Genomic DNA, 22,071 nt, shown 5'->3' with positions numbered 1-22,071 from the left:
ATGTGGCTCCCAGAGGAGGCTATATCTTTGCCAATTATTATCCGATTCTTGAGCGGAATACCTTAAACGATTTGTGGATAAATTCTCCACCAATCTGCATCAAAATCTGAGAACAAAATATTTTTTAGATTTTTTCTCAAATTTCCTGGGGGGTCCCCTTCAAAATCTGGAAAATGCATGGGGAGGACAATATGGGTCCCAGAGGAGGCTATATCTTTGCCAATTATTATCGGATTCTTGAGCAGAATACCTTAAACGATTTGTGGATCGATTCTCCATCAATCTGCATCAAAATCTGAGAACAAAATATTTTTGAGATTTTTCTCAAATTTCCTTGGGGGTCCCCTTCAAAATCTGGAAAATGCATGGGGAGGACAATATGTCTCACAGAGGAGGCTATATCTTGGCCAATTATTATCGGATTCTTGAGCGGAATACCTTAAACGATTTGTGGATCGATTCTCCATCAATCTGCATCAAAATCTGAGAACAAATTATTTTTTAGATTTTTTCTCAAATTTCCTTGGGGGTCCCCTTCAAAATCTGAGAAATGCATTGCGAGGACAATATGGCTCCCGGAGAAGGCTATATCTTTGCCAATTATTATCGGATTCTTGAGCGGAATACCTCAAACGATTTGTGGATCGATTCTCCATCAATCTGCATCAAAATCTAAGAACAAAATATTTTGAAGATTTGTTCTCAAATTTCCTGGGGGGTCTCCTTCAAAATCTGGAAAATGCATGGGGAAGACAATATGGCTCACGGAGGAGGCTATATCTTTGACAATTATTATCGGATTCTTGAGCGGAATACCTCAAACGATTTGTGGATAGATTCTCCATCAATCTGCATCAAAATCTAAGAACAAAATATTTTGAAGATTTGTTCTCAAATTTCCTGGGGGGTCTCCTTCAAAATCTGGAAAATGCATGGGGAAGACAATATGGCTCACGGAGGAGGCTATATCTTTGCCAATTATTATCGGATTCTTGAGCGGAATACCTCAAACGATTTGTGGATCGATTCTCCATCAATCTGCATCAAAATCTAAGAACAAAATATTTTTTATATTTTTTCTCAAATTTCCTGGGGGGTCCCCTTCAAAATCTGAGAAATGCATGGGGAGGACAATATGGCTCCCAGGGAAAGCTATATCTTTGACAATTATTATCGGATTCTTGACCGGAATACCTTAAACGATTTGTAGATAGATTCTCCATCAATCTGCATCAAAATCTAAGAACAAAATATTTTTTAGATTTTTTCTCAATTTTCCTGGGGATCCCCTTCAAAATCTGGAAAATGCATGGGGAGGACAATGTGGCTCCCAGAGGAGGCTATATCTTTGCCAATTATTATCCGATTCTTGAGCGGAATACCTTAAACGATTTGTGGATAAATTCTCCATCAATCTGCATCAAAATCTGAGAACAAAATATTTTGAAGATTTTTTCTCAAATTTCCTGGGGGGTCCCCTTCAAAATCTGGAAAATGCACGGGGAGGATAATATGGCTCCCAGGGAAGACTATATCTTTGCCAAATATTATCGGATTCTTGAGCGGAGTACCTTGAACGATTATGATCCATCCGTAAATTAATTTTCTCTAAACTCTACACAGTTTTATCTTATTTTCCCTTTTATGCATAATAAAACAAGCCATTCTGATATTGTTGTCAGTATTTAATGGTATTACAGCATTGCGGTTTCTTACATATATCAAATATAATTTCATAAATACATTTAAATGTTTATTCATAACTAGGCGCAGTGTCGTATCGCTACGAACGTTCTTCATACATTTTTAAAAAAATTAAAAGTTAATTATTAATAGTGGCAATAACATCTCTCCAAGGCCGGCTTTCCGGATTCATACTTATAACAAAAATAGTAAGCTTGCGCTTTATTTCGCATTATATTCTTTGTCTTCTTTAGTTATTACATTTTTTGTTTGTTTTAATACAATCTTAGGTAAAGTTTTTCATCTGCATTCTTTTGCTTCATTTATATTTCTGCTTGGTATTGTTAATTAATTATTGGCAATTTTCTAACTGCATGGTTGATTTATGTAGGCATTCGTTAACCATATTACGTTCGATCTGTTGGTACAACATACAAGTCTTTTGTTCTATGTTTTTGTTTTTTTTTTTTTTAAATATATATTTAAATCTGCATTAAAATACGTGCACTACTTAAGTGTAATTTAAAATGCGGCATTATTAAAATTGCTTAGCGTGCTTAATACGTCTTTTTGTGTGTTGTGGTGTTTTATTTTTTTGTTCGTAGTTCGCAAGGGCTTTGGATGAAGTCCCGGTCTAGATTAAACTTCAGCATAATTCGTTGACTAGAAATTAACTTAAGTACTTAGGACTAAACTAACACTAGGTTTTAACACGCTTTTGACATTTTTTGTTTGTTTTCTATTTTGGTGTTCGTGCATAAGTATTCTTCTGATTTGAATCTGAATCTCTTCAAACTTTTTTGTGCTTCTATTTGAGTGAAAAACTCAAGGGTTTCCTTGCCGGAAAGTCTAGTCATTAACTGGTTTTATCCTCTACATTTGTTTTTTTGTGAAAATTAATAGAGATTTAATTTAGAAACTCTTCGTTGTCCAATAGTTGCTGCAAGCTTAAACATAACTTTTCAAATCGGCTAACAATTGTATTTTGCAATTCGTAACATTTAGCACCAAAATGATCATTCGCCAAATAAAGTATAGCATAATTAATTAATTTCGAATTTTGACATAAAGAAAAACTAGGTAAATTTGCAACAACTCGTCAATTCTAATTCAAAAATACATTTAGTTCCTACACAATACTTTGGTAACATAGTATCCAGCACGCGATATCGAGCGATCGTCGTGCGTCTCAAGAGTTTGAAAAAAAATTAAAAAACGAAAAAATCTCGAAAATCGATCGGTTAGAACATCGTACATATATCGTAGTTTTGGCTCGCGGGCTCACTTACTCGTAAGATCACAAAAAATTAAACATATACGGTGTAAATGATAGAGCATAAATATGTGATAATTCGATATCCTAAACTATATGTTAAAACTATCCCATTCAGTTTAGTCTTCAAAAATAACGCATCGTTTCTCTCCTTTTAAAATATTTAGTTTGCGCTCGATTTCTATCAAAATGCAATAACTTGTGTGTAGTGTGTGGTGTGTGTTGCGAGTAAAAGGTTGCTTGGCTAGGAAACACTTGCTTCTTCGTAGATCCTACGTGGTGTAGGTACGGATTACGTCGCGGATGACCGCACGGCAGAGCGGGCACTGGCCGCCGCCCACTCCCCGCCACTGCTCGATGGCGCAGTTGTAGCACATGCACATGTGTCCGCACATGTACAGCACGGAATCAATGGGGTTCTCGTAGCAGATGGTGCACTCGACGCCTGAATCCGTGCTCTGCTGGTCGCTCAGGCTATCCTTCCACTTGTTGGACGCGTTATTTGTGCTATTGGCCACAGGCTGCAATGAAAATGAAGAGGGAATAAGTCAGGGTGCTACTTCAAAAGGCCGCTATAAGGAGACTCACCTCGATGTACTGACTGCTGGTGGTGCTAATGAGAGTGCCACTGGAGCAGGCTCCGGCCAGAATACCGCTGGAGCTCACCGTGGCCGTTGGCCGGGCGTTGAGCTGTCCGTTGATGTCATGGGAACTGCTGGCTGGGGGCAGATTGACGACCAGAACGGTGCCACCGCCATTCGGCTGAATCTGGAGGATGTCTCCGTTGGACGGCATGCTGATCATCCGGCTGCCATTGGCGCCACCGGCCGAGGCCAAGGTGCTCGTGCTCTGGGTGATGCTCAGCTGGGAAGGATGGTGCAACAGCTTGGCGGTGGCACCGGCATTCAGGCTGCTCATCGACTCGGTCATGGGAAGCACGCGGGACGTGGAGGCGGTGCAGGCCGAGGAGCTGCTGGCATTCACATTCACCTGCGGCTGTGACGGATACGCCACCATGTTGGGCAGCTGCTGGCGGAACATGCGCAGGGACTGAGTGGAGCCATAGACGTCCAGGAAGGCCCACAGCTGGAGCGACTGGTCCACGTGCATGACCACCACCGCAGGTCCGTTGTTCTTGCTGATGCTCACCTCCCCGTTGGGAGCCACAAAGAAGGCGATCTCATCCCCCCGCTGCGGAGCAGCCGCAATATCCTTGCTCACCACCCAGTACTCGGGACGGTCCAGCAGGAAGTCGGAGTCATTGGGCAGATCGTTGGGCTGCAGCATGGCCGGGTTGCAGGAGGTGAGGCCCAGAGCCAGTGCACCCACATACATCTGCTCGGTCTTGAGGACTTGCACAATGAGTTTCTCGCCAATGCGAATGGGTCGGGCCGTGAAGACGTATCCCTGGCAGAAGTCCGATTCCGTGCGGGAGGCCACAAAGCGATCGTGCGAGAGCCGCACGTTCCGTCCCTTCGTGTTGTGGAACGGCACCGGGATCAGTCTTCCGTTGCCATTGTAGCGCAGCGGCGGCAGTCCATTGGCCAGGTCGTGGGCGATGGCAGCCTGTTCTACGCTGGAAACAGTACCATTGGCAGTGCCAGCCAAGTGCAGCGACTGCAGCGATGGCATCACATGGCGCTCCAGGTCGTGCTCGATGGCGCCACTGTGACCGGGCAGGGAGCGGCGAGATTGCTGGTGCGGGTGATGCGGATTCAGAGTTGAGGCGGCGTTCACAGCGGGCTGGGCGAGCTGCTGCTGGAGTTGGGCGGGCGCGGGTGGTGTGGTCAGTGGCATGGCGGCCGGCTGCTGCTGGTACATGTAGATGCGGGCGTCCAGGAACTCGATGCCCGTGCAATTGCCATAGATGTCGATCACTGTCCAGAGGAGGCCCCTGGTGTCTATGCCCGACAATATCACACCCTTCTCCTCATTGTTGATCCCATAAATCACGTCCCCGGCTCCGTTCACATAGTAGTACAGGATGTTGTCCTTCTCGCAGTACTGTTCGTGCAGGGCCTTGGCCCAGAAGCCGGGCCGATTCGTTAGATCGGGACAGGCGTACTTGGGCAGGGTGCCTTCCAGCGTGGCCGGGTCGTTGCTGGTGAAACCGAATCGGATCCCGCCGTTCCAGTTGTTCGAGATCTCGGCAAACTTAACGCAGATCCTCTCGTTAATGCGGACTGGACGCGCCGAGAAGGTGATGGCCCGACAGAAGCTCTCGAAGCGACGGGCCAGGGTACCGTCCCGCGATATCCGGATATTATCGCCATGGACGCTGTGGAATTGCAGCGGTGGCAGGTTGTTGGGACCAGGGCAGGATGAAGGCGAGCGGCGAACTAAAATTAATAATAAAATGAAAGTTATAGTTAGTAATTGTATCTATTATAGTGTATTCCCATTCCCAGACTCTCCATTTATCTTCCAGATACATCTTCAGCTACATTGTTTTAAAATCTTTGTTTGAATTCCAGCTCCCAGTATCGAATTACGCAGCATTTGAGGCTACAGGTAGCCAGAGATCCAATAGTTCGGGTCCAAGCCATGTGCTTTGGATCGAATTACGCAGAAGCCTTCCCAACAGATGACCTGCGAGTCAATAACCCAAATTTAGTTACTTTTCCGGCTCCAGGCACGTGACTAGATCGAGAGATTCTTGGGGATATATTGTATTTTTAAGAAAAAAGTAAATCCATTCGATAGACTGAGAAACAATAAAGGATTCTTCATGGTTTTGTCTCAGCTGCTTGGTGATTTTCTTGGAAAAGAAAACCCATGAAGTGGTTGGAACTATTGGAGTTTTCTTCCTGGAAATCATTTGTTTATTTTTCTGAATCAACAGTTCAAATGCGGAGAAGAATCAGCAGTTTCGGGAGGCTTTGGGAGGAATCCTTAAAACATATTCCCCAAAAAGTGGCATAATTATTGCACCTTGCCAGCAAATCCCCATACCTCAGCAGCTGCTGACAATTACCAGAGACTGCAGGAGGACCATCAGTAGAAAAAAATGCCTATACCCGATCCATATGGCCCTATAAATAATTACCCAAGGAGGAGTCTTGGGATGGCGACAGGTTTCTCCTCGACTGGCTGGAATGCCCAAGATCTGAAGATCCCGGCGGCATGCCAGCAGTTGCATTACAAAAAAAAATAAAATAAAAACTATAAGAATACCTGAGAAAAAGGACCTGCCAGCAGGACAAAAACAAGACGAAGGAGGCGGAGGTTGATTACCATGTTGATATGCGGCGCGTGGCACTTGGAGATCAATGTGTTTGCTTTAAAGCGGCATGTGGCAGCTGCCTTTTTTCCTTTCTGCTTTTTGTTTTTGTGCCAAGGAGTAAGCGTGGAGAAGTAAAGGAAGGTCAGAAGAAAGCAGCTGTACACTGGAACAGCCGAGGAGTGGAACAGGTAGAGCCATCCAACCAACCCCTAAAACCCTAAAGAGCGAGCGTCTGGTCTTTGTCCCCGTTGCGATTGCAATGTGGAGGGTTGTTTTCGATGCCCTTCGATCCTCGTTCAGACTCAGGGGTTGTTGCTTTCTGCTATTCCTGCCGGACTCGGCAGCTGTTCAAATTTCGACAAAAAAAAAATGGAAAAAGAACCCTGGAAGACAGATACAAGATAGAGTGTATCTTTGAGCTGTGCAAGATTCTCTCGCCGTATCTTGAGGGTTGAAATTTAATCCTAAGCCAAAGGGCCAATGACTTGCACACAAAATCTCGTCTCTGCCTGATGTCGAAAAATCCAAACGAATCCTCAAGTGGTGCGCCGGCACTTCCGCAGCGGGAAAAAGGAAGAACAGGAAGTGGAAAGGGAGCACCATCAGCTTCCGGTGGGCTCCCATTCTGAGCCGAAAGAGTAGCGGCGCTCGGTGGAGTGGTGGAGAAAAGAAAGCCAGGCAGAGACCTGGTCTTCCACTTGGAGTATGTAGTGTAGTACGCCTGGCGATCTCCCATCCATATTTATGATTTGACCGCGACGAGGAAGTAGGAAATCACGTCTTGGGACGTGTATTGGATTGGGCCTATTAGCTGCAGGATGTTGTCTATACTGCTTACTGGCCGTACTGGCCTGGCCAACTGGCGACGCCTACTTTTTGCGGCCCAGACGCGCCACAGAAGACACGAGTATCACCGCACCAGACAGTCGTCGTCGTCAGTCGTCCGTCAATGGATTCCGATGGCATGAATGAATGAAATACGCGCTTTGCTTCCACTTTTTTTTTTTCCTTGAAGTCCGCAGAGCTGCTCTTTGAAACGGTGCTGGGAGACGCGCAGATACTTTCAATTAGCCCGACCAGTGGCTACTAATTAATTAAGTGCATTGTCTCCGATCGTGGCTCTAATGATGCCCCCTTAGCTCTATCCAATGGCCAGATAGTTGGCCAATCTCTTCCTTATCCCTTCTCCCATGATGATCCCTGATCATCCTCCAATTTCGAAATAATTCAGCCAACTAACCAACTGCCGATTGCCGATTCCGGAGATGAAAAGTTCAAACTTTCGATGGTGGTCGTTATGCGTTTGGAGTTTGCCGCTCGGCCTGGTCTGCCTCTCTGCCTGATCTTCCAAAAACGTTCCCAACGTGGCCCTGGACTGCAGCTTCAGTTGCAGTTGCAGTTGCAGGCAAATTTTCGTAGTTTGGCGAAAAAGGAAAAACCTGATTTACCGTTTGGCGGATCGCGTCTTCACCGCCAGCCAGCGAGAGCGGGAAAAAAACATTTCCCACGCTATGAGCACTGAGGCTCCGATCCCCGAGCACTGGGCCTAAAATCAAACTCAAACTGAAACTCAGATACAAACGCAAACACACTGTGTGCTGTGGAGAAGAAACAATTCCCACGACTCCAAATTTGTATATATAGGCGACTATATAGAAAATTTGCCATTGCCGAACGCCAAACTCCAAACACCAAACACCGATCGCCAAAAACCTGTAACAAGCTTCGGTAATTGCAAGAGAGGAGTGTGGTGGTGGTGGTGGTTGGATCTTCCCGAATCTCGGCGAAGAATTGGAGAAGCTGCAGCTGTAGCTGGAGATCGAAATGAAGATGGAGATGGAGCGGGTGGGAAATGTGAAAATCATGCAGGTGTCATAAAACAAAAAACACAAAAACCAGTGAGGCAATCGTTAGACGAAATCATTTTAACGATCCGACGATGAAGATCTCCAAGCACTCGAGATCCCATTGAGTCGACATCATTAGATTTCGATTGGCACTCGGGAAGAGTGGAGAGACCCTCCTCCAGTGGAGTCATTACAGAGGGATTATTGTAAAGTCTGAATGGTAGATCGTGTTTGAAACTTAATTCAAAGAAATTGCTTTAAATAAGTATTTAAAAGGAGAATTATTTCATCATTTAGTATCCCTGGCACACTTACCCCGATTGAGGTCACAGGTCACGTGCTGCCTACCCACCCAAAAACTTGTACTTCTTGTTGTCAGCCCACGTGCATGAGTCACGGGACGTGTGCGGACAATTAACGCCACAGAAGGCCTTTTTAATTGCACCGGAAATGGCCCACAAAGCAGGGCCTTTCTCAAGGAAAGGGCGGCAGTATTATGGGTGGGTTGGATCATTTACAAATTGTATCAATTGGTCAACCCAGTCGACTGGCATAAATTATCGGCAATCAGTCAGAACGAGTGGGTGAGTGACTCGGATTGGGTTTGGACTTAAGCTTTCGACTTCCACGGGCCGGGCTTGTCAATGGATCGATTCGACCCACGCCGCCAAATAGCTATAAGCGACAAAGTCTCTAAGCGTAGTATATCTTGAAAATTAGTAGAGGAAACAGTGTGTGGGTCGGGACTTGGTTGGTTAGTTAGTCTGGGTGTGTGTCTGTGGGCAGGGCGCTCGCTCTCGACAAGTGTCGAGATACCAATTCTCACAGCAATAAAGGCAATGCCAAATTCTTTTCTTAAACATCCGAATATTAAGCTAATTGATGTTAATTAATCTCTCACAAACAACGAGTTGGCGTAGGACGAGGAAATATGAAAGTTCCACACACTTTTCCGATGGCTTAGGCACCACTTCTCTGAATCTAAATATTTTCTCTACAATTTTCTTGTTTACAGTTTGGTTGAGGAGGAAATTCCACAACATTATTGGCGATCTGGCTGGCAAAACCACTTCCGTTCTGACTGGACCACTGCTGGTCCAGTGTAGCTGACCAGTGCAGCGGAAATCGCACTGCCAGCCACAGAGGCAAGTAACTCTAGAAGCCCAGTCTCTGGCACAATGGAAATAGACTCGGCGAATATAATAAAAATAATTACACAACAGAGAGAGGGCCGTCTGATGATGACAACGATGTCATCAGAGGTCAAAACTGCGACAAGCTCTTGTAACCAGTACGAGTAGTGTGTGCCGGCGGTCTGGACAGCTCTTCTTCGAGGCAGCAAGTACATTGCACTTTTCATGCGATTAAGCGAAATCTGATAGCCAGTGGGTATAGTGGGGAAATCAAAGCACACTGATTTGCGAAAATATCAAAAGAAGGACAGTCACTCGAGTGTGCAACTTCTAATCAAAATTATAGGAATTCTAGGAAGGAATAAGGAAAAGAACACTCTGAAAAGAAGCCTTTTAAGAACTTCTAACCCTAAAAATGGCTCACACCTCGCTATTGGGTTCAATGACTCCACAGCTCCACACACCCCCGGTTGTAAACACCCGGATGGATGAGAGCCCCCTCTTTCTAATATAATTAGCCGGCGAAAGGGGTGCCAAGGAAGGGTAGGTGGCCAAATCACATTTACATGTTTATTTTTACAAGCCTACAAACAACGGACGACTCTCTATCGATGCGCCTGATACAGATATATATATAAAAGTATATATATATCCACGGTTGGGCGCTGGAGCGTACGAGAAGAGGAGGCCCCAGCCAAGAAGAACCGAACGAGTCCGCATAGACATGAAACCCATCTAAAATTATACGCAGAGCCATAAGGAAGCTACAATGATTTTGTTTATTTTTCTTAAACAGGAAAATGTTAATTGCAATCTTTATACTTTGTAAATCATTCTCCTAATGCCTAATACTTTGTAGTATATATTTACAAAATATAATATAAATAAAATATAATGTACAGTTTCCACTTGCTATGAACATTCGATAAGGCCAGTAGACTGGTCTTCCGCTTTGTAGACTGTAGACTGGTGTTTATCGAAGCGTTGCAATTACTGCAAAGGGCCCACAAACGTTATATGGATGTATTATATACCCATTGTATTATATATAGTTGTATATACATAGTTACTCCTATGAGACTGGCATTTCCTCGCACTTGACTGCACAAGGCAGCACTCCCTCAAACCTCTCTGTAATTAAATCACTCGAGCGTTGAGTTTCTCGGAGTGGAGTGGCTTCCACTCCACAGAAGAGTCTTACACATAATTATAGCATTATTATTACATTATAACAAAGGCAGAAGCAAGCGCCTCAAGATGTTTTTCGGGCCTCTGTTCGATTGGTTGCATTATTATTATTCCCATTATCTAACTTTAATGGGATTATCATTCAAATCGCTAACTTTAGCATATTAACGACTCTGAACAGCTGCAGAATAAAAAATCAAGTCTAGTTCTAGTTCGCTCCAAAATAGGTGTACATATTAATTACATCAAAGTTCGGCTGGAACGAAAAATGCCAAGAGGCCAAGAGCCATAAGAGCCAAGAAAACCCGAAACTGGTCAGCGATGGATCGCCGAACAGCTGCTGGTGGACAGAAACATAGATTAGAGACCCAGATCCCAGACCCGTAGGTGCTTGGATCGAAAAATACTTTAGTGATTTATGCAGAGTGTAGCACTAGCCCGTGTTAACCCGAAAAACGCCCTCCTGAAGGCGTTCAAAATCGACCCAGAGATGCCTTTCGGATAGCTGGCCATCTCTGGCAATTACAGCTGCTCTCGGGCCAGGTAACTACTATGGATAGATGACTATAGCTTGGTTATAGACTCTACCTGTTGCTACCTGGGTTGCGCTTGGCCAGTTGCAACACCCTGCGGCGCATTGTTTTTTTTATCTAATTTGTCTGTATCTGTATCTGTATCTGTTTGGGGTGCGTATTGTTATCTCTCGGCCTAGACAAAATGTTAACAATTTTGTACTACATTCGGTATGGCTGAAGGAAAATGACAGTCAGATAGAAGAGCTTTTAGGAGGAACACTTTCTTATATCCACAGTACTATGTTGGAACTATAACTAGGCCACCCGATAAGTTACTGGAACGAAACAAGGGGAGTTATTTCTTTTACATCCAAGAATGTCTGTGTTTGTACATCCCCTTGGTTTATTTGAAAAATAACTTTTATTTATAACCACTAATCAGCTTGGAACTAAACTCTCCTTGATAACTATTTTTGCACTGACCCTTATCACCCGGAATTGGCACTAGGGAGTAGTCTAAGTACTGATAGCAACAATTATGGACATACTTTTGAGAGAAAAAATACAAAACTACCCGAGAGATGACACATCCAGATGAGCTCATAGCCAGGGGCTAGAGGCTAGAGGGAGCAGATCGTGGCAGATGTTCCCAGTTGACATAGTAGAGTACTCCCTGCGGGGGAGTGCCATGTTTTGGTTTCTATTTCTGTTTGGTCAGCGAGCGAAGGTCGTCGTACAACTCCACTACAGGCCAGCTAGCCAGCTAACCAGCTAGCTAGGCTGGATAGAGCCACACACGCACATAAACATTTCGAAAAGTAAACCGTGAGAAGTAAAAGCCAAGAGCAGATAAACTTTTTAGCCAAAAGCAAGCCCGGCATGCCAGCACATACACGGGGCACAGACACAGACCGAGTGTAATAGAAAGACAACAACAGCTGATTCCGGACAACAACAAAGTAATTTCATTGATTACCGATAGCCACAACGCACGTTGTTCAAAAAGCACGGATTGGAAGCCGCCACATAAAGCATACCCCATAAGCTAAAACGCTCAAAAAAAAAAACAAGAAGAGGAGAAGAGAGAAAAACTGAACCACCACACCTCTTCTTCTCCTGACCAACCTGGCTCCTGCCCCTTGGCGGCAAACGGCGCTTCGCGTACGATTCCCAGTAAAAATAAGCAACAAACCCGACCCGAGCCAGATGCCAACAGCGGTGGGTAGAAGAATAGTGCCAGAAGCGACTAAACACTAACTGAATACTAAACAAAAGCCGATGTCGGGAACAGAAAAATATATATTCAAAATTTAACGGCTATCCCCTCTTGTCCGCATCTGTTTGTGGAAGACAAATAAAAAAAAAAAAGCAATAAGTGGCAGGAGAAGCTTGGCCTATGCGTCATTGGCTTCGGCTTGGGGCCTGCCAGATACTGAGACTGAGAATGCATTTGAGCCTGGCTTTTTGCTCAGCTGGTGGTTGCAAGTTGCAACCAAAACAAAAACAATCTCAGAACCAGCCCAGATAATCGTTATGATAAACATAATCGCTCCTTGGGAAAATTGCTTTCGGAGGTATACCAATTTGTGGTTTTTGGAAGTTCTTCATCTTCATTTTCGAGTATGTGATTGAAAAATGCATTACTTTTTTAGGAAGGGGAACTGAGAACTGAAAACTGACATTTCCGGCAAAGAGTTGTGAGAACTACTACGAGGTTAACTGCTGCAGTAAGACCTTGGTGTAATTTTTAGATTTTTTCCCATATAATTCTTTCAGCAAAAAGTATTATTTCAATGAGCTCTCCAAGCTATGCTATGCGTGCTTTTTGGAGCGTTGAATCATTTGCTTTTTGCTTGAAACAATCGCAAATAAAATGCTTTCTGCTTTAATCTTTATTTGTTTATTTCTCTCGAGAAGCAAGACGAAAAACGCAAAACGCTAATGTAGGCACAAATGTTTGCCGCACAGCTTATTTATCTTTGCCGCATTAATTAACCGACCGACCGAATGCTAATATTATGTGGGAATCGGTGGATATATAGGAGGTAGTAGCTCCATGCCAGATTCAATGAATAATGTATCTGAGACATTTTCGCACGCGATAATTATGTTTTTAACTGCCATAGAGCTTTAAGGTTGTGTACTAACCCAGTCCAAAACGCTTCTTGATCTTCTTGAGCAAGTGCATCTTCTTTTTGCTCGACAGCTTGTCCTTGGTGGCCATGAGGAGCTCGTTGCTCTCCATTGCCAGCACCTGGGCGGCCTGTTGGGCGGGCGTGGTGGTAGCCGCATTGTGGAGCTGGTGCTGGTGCTGATGCTGGTGATGATTCTGCTGCTGGTGCAGGTGATGCTGCTGGGATGGATGCTGGTGGCTCAGGTGGGGATGGCTGCCCTGCATGTAGTTGGCTGGTATATCCGATAGACCCATGTTTGGAATTTAAATATATTCTCTTGTTAAATTTAAAACAGAACTAAACGCGATCGGAGCACACGCGATATGCTACTTTTATTTCTATTTCCCACCAAATTGCGGGGAGAGTTCCTTGAATTTAATGTTTCAGTTAAAACATTTTGGAAATCGGCAGCTGGTTTGGGTTGCGCGTAACGGTAGCACGGAGTTAGTTGCACGAACGAGACGAGAGACCGACGACGACGACGACGATGAGGGCGAACCTTTCGCTTCCACGTTCAAATTACAAATAAAATTATGATTCCTACGGCACGACGATCCGTCAGATGCACAAATGACGGTATCGACACTATCTCAGAAGACTTATCCTCGAGAAGACTCTCACACGTCCGCACAGTGGGAGATTTCTTGTTATTCTGACCGTTTTATTTTGGCTTACGGTACTCTTAAGCAGTGCCTGTGTGCTACAGGGTGCTCTGTACACCCGCTCTCTCAAAATGGTTGCCCTGTCTCTCATGGCTGGCATGGCTCTCTCAATGATGGCCGCCAGATATGGCCGTTTCTTTTTCAAATTCTCATTATTTATAAACTAGTTTAATTTATTATTGAATAAGTTACTACCTTAGTAGTATTTTTGTTTAGAGTTTTCATACAAATTGTATTACATTTTATTTGTTACTAATCATGATAATACATTAGGAACAACTTAAAACCACAATTTAGTAAGTTAGCTAAACAAAATTATTAACTAGCTATACCTCAGGTAGTTTATAAAATAAATAAAAAACAAAATTAAAAGAAATTAAAACAACAGATACAGAAAATTTGGTCAGGAAAGGTTCAAATTTTAATCAAAGCTCTACCTAAAGACAACAAAAAAATGTCTACAAAATTATTTTGTATTTTTATTTAAATTAATAATTATTTTAAGTGTTCCATATAGACTTCAATTTCTTTTACTGCTCAGCACTGATAAGAGAAGAGAGCGCTGGAGAGAGAAGGCACTTCGGCAGGCAATTTGAGTCGGCTCTCCTCTTGCAGCTGTTTTACTAAGGTTTCCCTTTGTGCCTGCCTTTCGCGTCTATTGAGCCTCCCTTATAATTTACCTTTATGCCTGTGCACCTTGATCAGCGATTCCTCCACTTCTTTTCCTGCTGTTGCTTCTGCTTTTCCTTTTGCTTTTGTTGTTGTTCTAGACCAGGTCGTAAGCATTTTTTGTTGTTTTTTTTTTCTGTGTTTTTGGCCAAGCTGCTCTGATCTCTGCTGTTAACTGTTGTTATTGTTGTTGTTGTTGGTTCAGTTCAGCCCCAGGTTCAAAGCAATTCTTTCTTTCTCCGCAAAGGTTAGAAGGTCTGGCACTCATATAACTGAGAAACTATGTAAATTGCTTTAATGCTTTTGATCGTGAACTTTGCCGGCCAAATAATTAAGTTATAGAGAGCTATCAAGTACATGAGTTTTGCTTTTTTTTTCCCCTTCTAAAATAGGAATTATATACCTCCTAGTTATAAGGACTTCTACCATCCCTATGATCCTTAATCTTCAGCAAGGATATTCCACTGACAGCAGACACACGCTTTTGTGGTCTCATTTTCTAAACTTAAACCGCACAGAATCGAACAACTGCCGTCTGGCGTCTGATTATCCTTGATCCTTTATGGCCGCCACGCAGTCATTGATGAAGGATGGATAATTGCTCCGAGTGCTCCGAGTGCTCCACAGCCATCGTCATCTTGGCTCTCTCTCTTTGTCCTTTGCATCAGCAAACCAAAGGTTTCAAAGGACAGACCTCACAGCAGATGCAATTTCTGAGATCGGAAGGGATCGGATCGGCAAGAAAGCATTTACATTTTTGATATTAAAGTGGAAATGCATATTCAGCATCCTGGCAGCAGGCGTGCGTCCTGGAAATACAGCTGCTGCTGCTTACCTTCCCCTCCCTCCACTACACTACCGCTGGCCTTTATTCCGCTTTTGGCAAAAATGCAAAAAAGGACGAAGAAGGTTGGCGAAACAGGAACTGTCGAAACACCGTGCAGCGAGAATCGAGACCAGCGACCAACCCCAATATTGTCAAAAGGGAGTACAGGGAATATTGGTTAAAAAGGACATGAATTTATTTCTATATAATAGATCAGACCTGGCTGGCCTCCTCTATCAAAAGTATGATCATCTCCTGATTTTATTTAAATTTCAATAAATTTCAAAATATTTTATCTCTTTATGAACAGTGTACTGTATACCCACTGTATCCGTCAACGAAAGGTGTCCATCTGTGGCTGCAGTCGCTAAAGGACTTGAAAAGGGTTTGCTTTACATCCCCTCCCTTCCCTGTTCTGTTTGTTTGCCAATTCCAGGTGTAAATTCGTAGCAAAAAGCGACAGATACGGGCGGAAAGGGATTTTCGGGAAGGAAGCAGCCAGGGAGTAGGGGCAGCCAGTCAACCAGTCGACCACGTGCCAGGTTACCAACAAGAAACAAAAAAAAAAAAAAAACCAAAAAAGAGACGTGCGCCAGTTGTCTTGACTGATAAGGTTGCTCTACTTCTCCAGATCGGTTCGAACCGATCCTTTAACGATTACATTTATTTTTATACATATGCCTCGATATGGCATTCATATTTTGTCAGCCCCCTGGAAGCCAGCTGCTGCTCCTCCATTTCCATTTGTCGCCTTGACGGGGGAGATCTCCCTCCCGGTGTAGGTCTGTTTTTGTTTATTTGCACCGTTTTGCGAGTTGTCTGAGTTTAATTTTAGAATTTGGCACATGTGCTCCACCACAAAGTCCCTCCATCGAAGTGCAATTTTTTATAATCTCCAGTTCTTGGTCTCCCACGAACATCTGGCTTTCAACCTCACATACAGCTCTATGGCTCAGGTCTTCTTCGATTTTTGGAAATCAAGGCCCGCATCGAGTCTGGCCTCTACCTTTGGCCTCACAATTGTTTTCTTTTTTTTTTTTCGCCCATTGTCTGGAGAATGTCACAGCGATTTACCTTTCGGACAGTTCCTTAACCCAGAATCCCTGCGGCTTTATAAAATCATCCTCTATGGAGAATCGAACTAGGCAGGCGTTTAATGAAAATGCCAAACGATGAACTCTAAAGGGACATAGTTATTCCCTTTAATTTTGAAGAAAATGGCAGACAAGGTACTCCCCTTTATCATATCTAAAATTGATATAAATATAATCCTTAAACTTAACCATAATTCTATTTTAATTAGCAGACTAAAAGATATATTGTGGATTTATTGAGATATTGGCATTTCAGCCAAGGGAATTTCTAATTAATCTTCTCCAAAGGTGATCAATTATCGCCCTCACATGTGGAAGTTTCCGCGGCTCAAGTTATTTCTGATTTCTTTCTGACGCTCCAACCATTATAGATAAGAAAATCACACCCCTGGGCATATAATCTAATAAAAGTTGTGCGATAAAAGTTACAAAAATGGGTATTTGATTAAAGTTTCATACACATATCCATGGTTCTCTTATCACAGACCTTATGATTGAACTGTAATGTGTTTTTGGAACCACCTTCACCTTGGATATCATATAAGAATTTCTAAATTAAATTCGAAATATAATTTCAATATAGATAAGTCCAGGTAAGTAGCATAAAGATATATAACAAATTGGCAGCTGTCGGCACTGAGACAGCTGAGAATTCCTCGGCTCCCCATACTGATTCCCGATAGCCGATCAATATACACATAATTAAGTAAAAACTGTAGCAAATGCCGATGTTTAATTAGAAAACGACATATGCAAACGGGGCCAGTCCAGCGACAGAAGGAGCAGGAATCGGAAAGGAAAATAAAAGGGAAAGGACTCGAGCAAACAGGGGAAACGGAGCCAGAGCCAGGGCCAGGAGCAGTTGTGGAGTTTCAGACAGAAACCCGAACTAATCCAGCCAGGATACAAAGGAGAATTGTGGAGAACCCAAAATCGAATTGCGCAAGCACTTGAGAAACTCTGGGAGTGGAGGAGTTGGCATACAATGTGTATGTATATAGGTACCAATATCTCAGGACTCTCAAGGGATATTGGAAACAGCCTGAGGGATAGGGACTCACATTCAATTCTTTAAATCATATGGTTTGGGAAACTATTTTTGTTATTTCTAAAGGAAGCAGATGATAGCTTGTTCATTTTATACGGAGACTACCGAAAATAGTACATGATTTATTATTAAATAATATAAAATAAATTAAACTTAAGTCATAGTCCCCTGGTTCAATGACTCTGTTTCATTTTGTGACTTTCTTTAAGGATGTATTCTGGGATACCTGCGAAGCAGTTGTTCCTCCCGCTGATCAAGATCTAAGTAAAGGAACTTATTCGGAAATTGGCAGGGATGTGTTTGGCAACATCCTCGTCCTCATCCTCATCCACTTCCCACATCCGCATCCCCGTTTTCGAACGCTAATCAAATATCAACATCATCGAAGGATGTCGAAGGATGCGAGAAATACCCGCCAATGCACATAATGCAACACATGCTCGGGAAGCTGCGTTCCGTTAGAGAAATATATATATATTTTTTTGTCCTGCCGGCCAAATGTTTGCCTTTTCGGGGGGTTTCGCCTTTCACAGTTTCCACATTGCAGTTTTTTCCCGCCCGTAAAACGGAAAAACTCCCTCGTCCCACGAACAAGATATGCAGCAGATACCTTTCCCGATACAGACAGGACATTTGGCAAGTCATACAGAGAGAGAGAGAGAGGGTCCTGGCCGTGGTGGGTTTTCGGCGTTCCACAGCATGTGGCTGCGTCTCAGGGTCAGCCATCCTACCTGAACTGAGCGCCTATTGGGGTTACTTATTCCCTCCATTGTCTTTGCGCTATCCTTCGTCCTTTCTTGGACTTGTTTTGAGAAATCATTGCCATAAACCCAATAATTTATTATCTACAGCTGCATGGGCAGCTTCGTTCTAATCGAAGTTGATTCGATGTGATGGAGGCGACAGTGAGCAGGTAACTCCAGCCCAGCATCGCCCCTTAAATTCACCTGTAACCGGTACGGTTACGGTTAGCATTAAGGACAATTTATCGCCTGGCAACTAGAATAAGAGTATCATAATGTTTTTTTTTTTCGATTTTTTCATGTGACTTTATTTGTAACTTTTTTGGATATTTAAGCTGCTTATAGATAGGTTTATATGATGCCTAAGTAAGCCTTTATTTCCTCTAATAAATATCAGATTCTAAGTCTTGTACAGATTTTTATACAAAAATATAGATAGTTAGCTAATTATTGCAATAATAGAAATTACTTATAAAAACTAAATATTTGTAATAGAATTTGTAATTGATTTAGATTTTGCATCCCTTATACTAAATAGTAATAAACAACTAAATCTTTTCAAACATTTTGATGCAAAATTTAAATAAAATTTGGCAGATAAGAACGCGCGAAACAGGGCAGCTTAACAAGTGTTGGAAAACACCGAGCGCAGTCATATGTTCCCACACTGGGAATGCCAACTTGCTGTCACATTGGTTTCTAATTCATGGACCAATTGGATTTACATCTCCCAAAAAACCAATGTAGTAGATTTTAGCTTTGCACTCACCTATTTTACCAGCCGATTGACCCATTGCACGTGAGGCTCATTAACTTTTTGTTTTGGTTGCAGTAAGGCACAGCAAATGACAGCCACAAGAACAAGGACACATTTACAACTCCTTTGGCATTGAGTTTTCACGTGGGCGCAGCCCTCGGGAAACTTTCGACTCTGCTTTTTTCGAACACCGATCATGGGCGATGGCTTTCGCGATCACTTCTGCGTATTTTAACGTTAATTTCAATGCATTTTTTAAAATTATATTGATATTTTAGTTGTTATTAGGAGCTGCCGGTTGGAAGGCTTTTTTAGTTCAATATTTTTCCATTAGCAGGCGCTAGTGCGTTTTACAAAATATACCAATTCTACCGAATAATTTTGCAGGTGAATAATCTCGAACTAAATACTTACCAAAATAAAAACATATGCTATCAGCCGAGTTGGCTGAGTTTTATTAAAATATTTTCTATTAAATGGAAATGTTTAGATAATTATAATTTTAAGTCGAGAAAAGTATGACTGCAAAGCCGAGCTTCAAATAGAGCCGATATATACTGTAATGTTTATGCTGTGGTGATCTGTGGTATTTTTTAGTTTCCCGTGAACGGTCACTCTCCACGCAACCTCTGCCAAAAAAAGTACGCGAAAAATATGCCATAAAAGTTATATTTAAGTGATTTAAACGTGGTTATATCAAGAATATAAGTGCCTAAAAGCAGCACAATCCTAGCCAGCGATTCCCCGGGGGATCCTAGTGAGCTAACGTACAGAAGAGCGGCCGAAAAATGGCGGATCCGTTGAGCCTGCTGCGGCAGTACAACATAAACAAAAAGGAGATTGTCGAGCGCGATAGCCAGATCATATTTGGCGAGTTCTCCTGGCCCAAAAGCGTGAAGACCAACTATCTCAAATATGGGTCAGTAGTCGCAAGAGTGGTATCACCAAAGAGATGGAATTTACATCCGTATGTTTTCAACTTTCAGATCCGGCAAGAAGGGCGCTCCACGTGAATATTACACGCTGGAGTGCCTGCTGTACCTGCTCAAGAATGTTATGCTTCAGCACTCCGTGTATGTGCGTCAGTGTGCTGCCGAGGATATTCCCGCCGTAAACCGACCCGATCGAAAAGAGCTCCTGGCATATCTAAATGGCGAAACCACAACCTGTGCCAGCATCGACAAAAGTGCCCCGCTGGAGATACCCACCCAGGTGAAACGGGCAGCTGAAGGAGATGCAGCCAGCGGAGAAGTGGCGGCCAAGAAGGCCCGCTTCGAGGAGACCCAAGTGCAAAAAGTGCGCGAGCAACTGGCGGCTCGCTGGGATGTCAATCAAAAGGAGACAGCCGTGAACATGGACAATATCAAGTCGCTCTCGGAGACCATGTCCGTGGAGAAGATTGCCGCCATCAAAGCTAAGCGCTTGGCCAACAAACGTACGACCATCAAAAGGACAGACAACGACGAGGCTATGGGCACAGATCTGAGAGCCATCCTGGATTACGATGTGGATTCCACAAAAGATATCATAAGCAGAGAACGGCAGTGGCGCACGCGTACCTCTATCTTGCAGAGTACTGGAAAAGTCTTTGCCAAGAACATATTTGCCATGCTCCAGGGCATCAAGGCGCGCGAGGAAGGACGTAACCGGCCGCAAGCCCCCAATCCTATCAAGATGCCTGAGCCGGCGCGGATAGCTAAGCCCCAGCCGCAGTTATCCCAATACAATCGTTACGATCAGGAGCGTTTCAACAGGCAAAAAGAGGAAACCGAGGGCTTCAAGATTGATACTTTGGGTACATACCATGGTATGTCACTGAAATCCGTGACCGAGGGATCACTGGCACAGCGCAAGGCGCAAGCTAACAATCTGCCCGGAGCGCCAGGTATGCCGGGTGCCACCGCCGGTCGGCCCAAGGAACTAGTACCCACGGCCCAGGCGAGGCAACTGCCCGCAAACGGACCACAGAAGCGACCCTCTCGCACACCCATCATCATTATTCCGTCTGCCAACACAAGTCTCATCACCATGCTCAATGTGAAGGACATCCTCCAGGAGCTCCGCTTCTTGTCCACTGCCGAAAAGAAGCTGCAAGGCTGCCAGCGCGACAGCGAGGTGTTATTACAGGTGCGCTACCCAACAGAAATTAATAGTATTTTTACAGCAGACTTTAAAATCAAACAAAAAGAGCTCACAGCTTAAAATGTGTAACCGTATGTGTCTGTTTTAATTATTTCTTTCGTTGTGATTGCCTTTGCCCGACACATGTGCGATGTGGTTTCTAAAAACTCTCTCTGTGATGCAACCACTTGACGTAATTGTGTTCCAATTATCGTGGCATTCTCTGATATAACTTTTTGTTCTTCCTTCTGACAGCGTAAACGGAATAATCAGACTGTGTCCTACCGAGTGATAGACAATCCCATCAAGCTCTCGCAACAGGATTGGCAGCGTGTGGTGGCCGTGTTTGTAATGGGACCACAATGGCAGTTTAAGGGCTGGCCCTGGGATGGAAATCCCGTCGAAATATTCTCAAAAAGTATGTGAAATATTATGTTCTTCCCATTGAGATTTCTTATACTCATCATCTGCGTTTCTCGACAGTTTGCGCTTTTCATTTATGCTTCAGTGAGCTGAAATTGGACTCCAATGTGGAGCGTTGGTCGGTGACGTTGCTGCGTCTCTCTCAAAACAAACGCCATCTGGACCGGGCTGTGCTCAGTAAATTCTGGGAAACTTTGGACAAGTGAGTGAACTATTTTTGATATATTTTATATTTATTTAATGGAATATATATTTTTTTTAGGTATATGGCCAAATACAAGCCTGACTTGAGGTTCTAACCCTACTCGCATCCTTTCAACATGCTGCTGAAAACATTTTATTGCAATGATGAACCCTTGATTCTGTGAGGTCACCCACAAACCTTGGACCACTTCCGATTATTCTCTATGATCTGTAATTTTTAAATAAACCGCGCTCGCAGTTAGATTTTACGCCCAGCTCTATATTGTGTGTCTGTACATCCATGTTTTGGATTAGACAGCAAGGCGCGCTCTCTTCATTTTGGCAGTCTTAGGGTTAAGTCATAAAGTTTGTTGTTTGACTTGTATATTGTAAGTTACACAAAAACCAGATGCGAAACCAAGTAAATTGTATTTCTAGTGATAATAAAAAGATTGTTTCGATACTAAAAGCGAAACTTGTTGCCTATGTTTGCTTTCCAAAAAGTGTGG

The 22,071-nt window shown here is 43.4% G+C and overlaps 2 protein-coding genes across 3 annotated transcripts; one reads left to right on the top strand and one right to left on the bottom strand.

Moving 5' to 3' along the window:
* Positions 1 to 1,664: 1,664 nt before the first annotated feature.
* LOC6501206 (protein neuralized) lies at positions 1,665 to 19,174 on the bottom strand. 2 transcript variants are annotated; one of them, XM_014911450.2, is made up of 3 exons: positions 18,848 to 19,174; positions 3,545 to 5,295; positions 1,665 to 3,477 (listed from the first exon to the last, which is right to left on the bottom strand). In XM_014911450.2, exons 1-3 carry the CDS (start codon positions 18,870 to 18,872, stop codon positions 3,229 to 3,231), a joined length of 2,025 nt encoding a protein of 674 aa, XP_014766936.1. In that variant the 5' UTR covers positions 18,873 to 19,174; the 3' UTR covers positions 1,665 to 3,228. The 2 variants fall into 2 exon arrangements, with proteins under 2 accessions (XP_014766936.1, XP_001954763.1); XM_001954727.3 differs by lacking the exon at positions 18,848 to 19,174 and adding an exon at positions 13,011 to 13,730.
* Positions 19,175 to 19,373: 199 nt separating this feature from the next.
* LOC6499374 (parafibromin) lies at positions 19,374 to 22,037 on the top strand. The gene is made up of 5 exons (XM_001954726.4): positions 19,374 to 19,754; positions 19,822 to 20,962; positions 21,212 to 21,374; positions 21,440 to 21,581; positions 21,642 to 22,037. The coding sequence occupies exons 1-5, from the start codon at positions 19,624 to 19,626 to the stop codon at positions 21,676 to 21,678; spliced, it is 1,614 nt and encodes a 537-aa protein (XP_001954762.1). The 5' UTR covers positions 19,374 to 19,623; the 3' UTR covers positions 21,679 to 22,037.
* Positions 22,038 to 22,071: the final 34 nt, after the last annotated feature.

This window comes from Drosophila ananassae, chromosome 2L (assembly GCF_017639315.1).
Source record: "Drosophila ananassae strain 14024-0371.13 chromosome 2L, ASM1763931v2, whole genome shotgun sequence".
Classification (NCBI taxonomy): Eukaryota; Metazoa; Arthropoda; class Insecta; order Diptera; family Drosophilidae; genus Drosophila; species Drosophila ananassae.
Note: the sequence above shows the minus strand (reverse complement) of the source record. Positions and strands in the feature narration are given on the sequence as shown.

Coding starts and splice junctions, on each gene's coding strand:
- LOC6499374 (XM_001954726.4), top strand. CDS start 19,624: ATGGCGGATCCGTTGAGCCTGCTGCGGCAGTACAACATAAACAAAAAG. Junction 20,963..21,211: donor ACAGCGAGGTGTTATTACAG/GTGCGCTACCCA, acceptor TCCTTCTGACAG/CGTAAACGGAATAATCAGAC. Junction 21,582..21,641: donor TTCTGGGAAACTTTGGACAA/GTGAGTGAACTA, acceptor TATTTTTTTTAG/GTATATGGCCAAATACAAGC.
- LOC6501206 (XM_001954727.3), bottom strand. CDS start 13,290: ATGGGTCTATCGGATATACCAGCCAACTACATGCAGGGCAGCCATCCC. Junction 5,296..13,010: donor CAAGAAGCGTTTTGGACTGG/GTTAGTACACAA, acceptor TATTAATTTTAG/TTCGCCGCTCGCCTTCATCC. Junction 3,478..3,544: donor CCAGCAGTCAGTACATCGAG/GTGAGTCTCCTT, acceptor TTTTCATTGCAG/CCTGTGGCCAATAGCACAAA.